The 6,000-nt window shown below is 45.6% G+C and overlaps 1 protein-coding gene across 4 annotated transcripts in view; it reads right to left on the reverse strand.

Moving 5' to 3' along the window:
- Hdac4 (histone deacetylase 4) overlaps nucleotides 1-5,506 on the reverse strand; it is a 219,488-nt gene extending 213,982 nt beyond the window's left edge. For all 4 annotated transcript variants that reach the window (XM_059278737.1, XM_059278735.1, XM_059278736.1 and 1 more), the window contains exon 1: nucleotides 5,274-5,506. In XM_059278737.1, coding sequence (XP_059134720.1) covers nucleotides 5,274-5,295 — 22 coding nt within the window. In that variant the 5' untranslated portion in view covers nucleotides 5,296-5,506. The remainder of the gene's footprint in view (nucleotides 1-5,273) is intronic.
- Between the last annotated feature and the right edge of the window lie 494 nt (nucleotides 5,507-6,000).

Raw genomic sequence — 6,000 nt, forward strand, 5'->3', positions numbered from 1 at the left:
TGTGCTAGGAGCCGGGCAGGAGGCAGCAAGATGTACACGAAGCATTCGGGAAGCCTTTCCTTCAGAAAGCAGGCTGAAGCACTCTCAGAATTAACACACTCCCACCCAGCTCTAGTCCACTGCCTGAGGCATCTCACATCCTTCTCCAGAGACCTGGATGCATGCACAGAAGAAATGGTCACTTCTCCATGACCCTAGCCAGCTCAGTCCTGTTCCCCAATGTCCAAACCCTCAGAGTGGCTACCTCCTGGTGCCCCTCCTGTTCCCTCCCAGATCTATATGAAGCTGTTCCTCTCTGGCTGACTATGCTACATGAGGCTATCCCCTCGCTTACATTCCTAGACCTCCGACTGGCTGGCTCCCCTAACTGCCTGTCTACCTGTCCTGCAGACCTACTGACATCAGCCATGGTCTATGGTTGTGGGAAGAAGGCGGCTGAGTGAGGAGACACCAGCCCACCGTCCAGGAAACAGCATGTAACAGGCACACAGGTAAAGCCAAGGAATACATGGCAACATCTATTTAACAGAAATGGGCTGAGTTTAAGTGTAAGAGCTAGTTAATGGTAGGCCTGAGCTAATGGCCAAGCAGTTTTAAATAATATTAGCCTGTGTGTGTTTATTTGGGTCTGAGCGGCTGCAGAAATGCAAAGATATAGGAGCCAGGTAGACACAGGAAAACTTCAACTACACATGGTGGTCTCTTAAACCAGGCCTCACTCAGAGTCTGCAACTTACCTGTTACCAGCTGCCCAGAACTCACATCTATATGCACCACAGTCCACAAAATTCATTCTCTACCCTACTGTGCAGTATCCCTGAAACATATACACTGCAGAGCACCATGTAAAAGCTACAAAAAAAAATGTTCCTTTATGATACAAACGTATTACCATTTAATTTCTTAATTACTATATAATAACCTAGGTGGCCAAACTGGTTGAAATAAAAAAGACTCAAGATCATACAAGTGAAGGCTAGGACCAAGCATGCACCTTTAATCCCAGCACTCAGAGGCAATAAACAAGAGAATCCCTGTGAGTTCAAGGACAGCCTGGTCTACATAGTAAGTTCCAGGCCAACCAGGGCTATACAGTGAGACCCTGTCTTCAGAACAACAAACAAACAAACAAACAAAAAACAAAAAGGTGAGGACTAGAGCACAGAGATGGAAGGAACCTCAGGATCTCAGCTCAGTCCAGGCCAAGGGCAGAAAGCCTCTTTTTGGAGACCGTCATTATGTTGTGTTGACACAGTCTTCAGCTCCTCCCATGTATTGTTTCAGACCAACAGAATATTATTAAACTACAAAATGGACCAAATTAAAGCACTGATCTTGGATTACACATGCTTCCCTCAAAATGGTTGAACTTTATCTGTAACCCGACACTGGTCAGGCCTTTCACTAAGACCTAAGGAGAGATAGGAAAACAGAAAGAAGGATCCAGGCTCTGCCTGACTGGCTTCCTATCTGAAGCCATCAGCTAGGATAGCTTCTAGCGGATACCTACTTTCTCTAAGCAGAGACCTTCAAACAAGGAAGTTCAAATACACTATAAACACAGGGTAGTATCAAAACTGAATGAGTGGATGATCAGGTGACAATGCCTGGGTTTCCTGGTAACCAGCCAGTTACCAATATCTAGGTGCACTTTAACATCCAGAAAGAGACGAGCAATTATGGAAGGAAAATGGACAGGAAATAAAGAATGGCTGCTTGTTCTTCCAGCAGACCTCAGGCACATCAGTCCTCACACCGCTATTTACAGGGGACCTGCCTCACAGTCAGAGGTCTAAGAGCTGAGTTCACCACAGCCTGCCTGGGCATATCCCAACAGTGAGGGCTTCAGTGCAGGATGAGACCAGCAGCACTTCAGAACCTCCTTCCACGAAGTCTTCACAAACTGAACCAACCCAAGCCCTTTCCTCAGGCTGCTCACAGCACTGGAAACAGTTATTTAGAGCAATAAATCCCAACAGCTAGGCGGCTTTTACGTCAGAGAACCAGGGCCTGGCTTTAGCAAAGTCCAGAAAGAACAGCAATAAAATCATAACGCAGGCCTCACCCAGCACCACAGGGAGTTTAAAGGAAAACAGGAGAGAGGAGTTATACACAGCAAATAAAAAAGGCCACTTCATCACCAGGCCAAAGCCAAGCTGCCCTGCCAATGTGAGAGAGGACCCAAAGGCCACAGGACTCCACCAGGGCCTAATGTGCCACCAGCATGCGCCAGGCCACACAGGAGCAGCCAGGAGTGAGCCAGGCAGGCCAGGGCATGGGACCAGAGAGAAGACACTGGGGTCACAGAAAAAGGAAGACAGACAACTATGAGACAGTGACAAGGACCAGCATGACTATCCTGGTTCCCTAGCTTTGTCCCAGCACAGTCAAAAGTTTCCTGTTCCAGACAGCAAACTAAAGGCTGGGGAGCTCTGTGTAGGAGGCTGTAATTAACCTGTGCAAGGCTTCAGACTCAATTCCCAATATTAAAAATCAATGAATTAGGTAATTGACTATTAATTCTCTTTCTTCCCGAAATCCACTAAATTCAAAATACAAGTAAACTGTGGAAGGATTCAAAGGCAATGCCTCACAATGAGAAAAGCCCAGAAGACTCACACACCTGAAACTACAGGGCCAAGAGGCCAATATGTGTCACCAGTAAGGACCTCTGGCCTAGGCACAGAGCCGGCTCCCTTCTTGGCCATTCAGGGCTGTGATGTGCCATGTGAAGGGCACCTGTTATATGGCTGCAGAAAATAATCTGCAGAAGACCAGAGGGCTAGAGAAGCAGGAGTCTCAGCAAGCTCCAAGCCCTGAACAAACAGCCCAGCCACAGACATGTAAGCATTCTGAGGAAAAGAATGGTCTCAGCACAAGGCAGCTCTATCTGACCCACTGCAAGACACAGACACACACACAACTTGACACAAGGGAAGAGCCACCTAGAAACCCAAGGATAGGTGAACAAGCAGAGGGGGAGCTCAGTGGTTGAGCACTTGCCTGATGTGCAAGAGGCCCCAAATTTGATCCCCAACAAATGGAGGGAAGGAGGGAGGGAGGGAGGGAGGGAGGGAGGGAGGGAAGGAGGGAGGGAAGGAGGGAGGGAAGGAGGGCAGAAAGGAGGGAGGGAGAAGTGAACATTGATGGGTAAAATTCCCCACACAAAGGGCAAAGACTCGCTGAGGGAGAAAGCTAGAGTCCAGCTGACCCCATTTATGAGGTTAAGGCTTGAGGTGGCTGGGAAAAGTCAGAGGTAAGTAGATGGGGCAAGATCCATTAGCCAAAAACAGGCGAGTATTTTACAGAATAAAATAAACACTGTACTCTGGTAAGAGAGCTCATTAATCAAAAGAATAGTCATTAATTTTTAATTAAGTGCTGGGGGAAAACACTGAAATATATAGAGAAAAATGATTAACAATGTTAAAAGACTATACCAAAAATGTAACTACAATAGAACATTTTACTTTTCTCAGAAATCAAGAAGCAAAGGGTAGAGGCCATCCTGGCTTAAAAACTCAATTGAGTTAATAAATATAGGTAACATTTAGGGAGAATGTACAAATATTCTTGTACATAACTAGGTCATGCATATGTATGAGAAAATTTTAAACACAGTACTACGATATACTTGCAAACTTCTTTAGATCAACAACATAGTAATAAGAGCACACTTTTCCTCAAATGGCTGGGTAGTGTGTTCAAGATCTGATTGTATCTGTATCAGGTCACATAGTATGTACCCCATTTAAACAGCAAAGAAAATGTAGTTATTTTCTTCAGCATGCTAGCAGAAATCAAACAGACTGAATCTGCCCAGTGCCAGAGTGGTGAAGGTAGGAATCTACACCTCCTAACACACCGTGATTAGGAAGTTCAGTTAGACAACATTCTAGAGCAATTTCAGTCATCCTTAAGACACTTTTCAGACATCCTTAAGACCCAGCTTCAGCTTTTCAGAAGTTATCCAGTGGAGATACTTATGATACTGTACATAATATATTCATAGTAATTGTGTGATGTCAACTTGGAGTTACCGTGAACACTGCCATAACCACATAAAGACCCATCACAAACTGTCAGAAGAATGTCAGGTTTATGTGCACACTGACATCAAGGATTTCACAATACACTAACATGTAAAAACATCTAACATACTACCTCGAATACAACTATGGACACATTTCACTACATGCTCATACACAGGGAAGATATATACCTCCATCTCACTGCAGAGCAGAAGGCATACCTAAATACCAATATCTGCTGTACACATTTCAATATACACAGCTTAACTTTTTCCTACAATCACCATAAACAATTTCTTTAGAACAATCAATACATGAACAACTGAATCAATAAAACCCTCCTACTTAAATAAAGCCTGGAACCTTGCCCTCTGAAGTTCTCAGATGATGCCCCAGAGACGTATGTGTAACCATTCTGCTCTCAGCAGTCCTGGAGGAAAGGGTCTAGACCCTAAGCCTCTGCCTCTACCCAAGAGCAGACTCAGAGGCAGGCTGACAGAGCCTCAGGCAGCCTCCTGTGTGTACCCAAGACAGACACTGACACCTAAAACTCTAGAGACTACAAGGTGCACTAGAAGTAGCCAAGGGCAGCTGAAAGTTCCGCAGGAGGTCAGGCAGGGCTCTGTACATTTATCATGGTTCACGCTTTGCTACTTTCTAAGTCCAAGTCCCATACATATTTGTTAAGACCCAAGCATGCAGTTTCTAATCCTGTTCGGCCCTTCCAGCTCCTTGACCTTAGACTAGTCCTTTGTCCCAGCATTCCCAATAGCATCTAGGGCTAGTGAGAATCAGAAAGGCTCCTAAAATGTTTAATATGGCACCAAAGAAAGCAAACTCCAAGACACTGGATTGGCTGGGTGAAACCAAGGCTTCACCCCACCTAGGGTCATCACAGCAGCACTGCCCCTCACTTGCCCTGACAAGAATCTCACTCTGCAAGCTACCTGCTGGTATTTATCCATCACCTACTCAAACACAATTCTTTTTCCTGGCATCAAGGACACTGTCTTCCATTATAATGTTCATGCAAAGCCAGGGCATCCTCTGACTCTCCAGGAGGTCTACATTAGCCCCTTGAGCCCAAAGACAAGAGCCCCCAGTTACTGAGCCTTGATGATGCTGCAAACCAACAGCACTGCCCCAGGAAAGCAAACTCTGAAACTGAACAAGCAGGCTGCAGCGGCAGCAGCCTTTACATCTGTAAAGAGGAGCACTAGGAACCAAAGATGCAGGCCTTACCTGGATGGCTTTGGGAGCTCATTGCTAGCAGTGTCGGCGCCTTAAGTTCAAAATGGCTCAAAATGTCCACGTAAACAGTAGCTCCAACCAGCTCCAAACTTCCACCAGCACATGCAAGTAAAAAACTGAGGCGGCTCGGGTCCCAGCTGCGTAAACTCGAAGTCTCACTGGCAGGGTCTTGTAAACCAAGTAATCCACAAGAAGAGCAGAAGTTGTCACCTGGCCTTGCAGAGATGAACCTGCATGGTCAGAGAAGAAAGGAGCCCTCAGTTGGGATGTGAACACTGAATCTGGACACCACCACCTAACTAAGGAAATAAGTTTCACTCTTTTCTTTGTTTATAAACCCAAGAATTGGCAAAAGCAATTCACACTAAACCATTTCTATCAGCATGAACTGAGGTTTGTCAAAAATCACATGAGAGCAAAACACATTGGTGAGCAATGTTCTTCATCACCACTGACATCATAGAATAGCTACGCAGTTGGCTGGGCTGTGGAGCTGTTACACTCATGACAGAAACCCAGCAGTATTCCTGACCTCCGCCCACCAGATGCCAGTAGCATCAGCCAATTATGACAACCAAAAATGTCTCAGGGAGGCCAAAATCAACCTCAGCTGAAAGTCTTATCTAGAGATATCAACCACCCTTCCAGAAACTTCCCCACCATCAGGCTATCGGGAGGAAGTAGTATAGAACCTCACACTAATACACATATATTTCAA

Source organism: Peromyscus eremicus, chromosome 13 (genome assembly GCF_949786415.1).
Source record: "Peromyscus eremicus chromosome 13, PerEre_H2_v1, whole genome shotgun sequence".
NCBI classification, from domain to species: Eukaryota; Metazoa; Chordata; class Mammalia; order Rodentia; family Cricetidae; genus Peromyscus; species Peromyscus eremicus.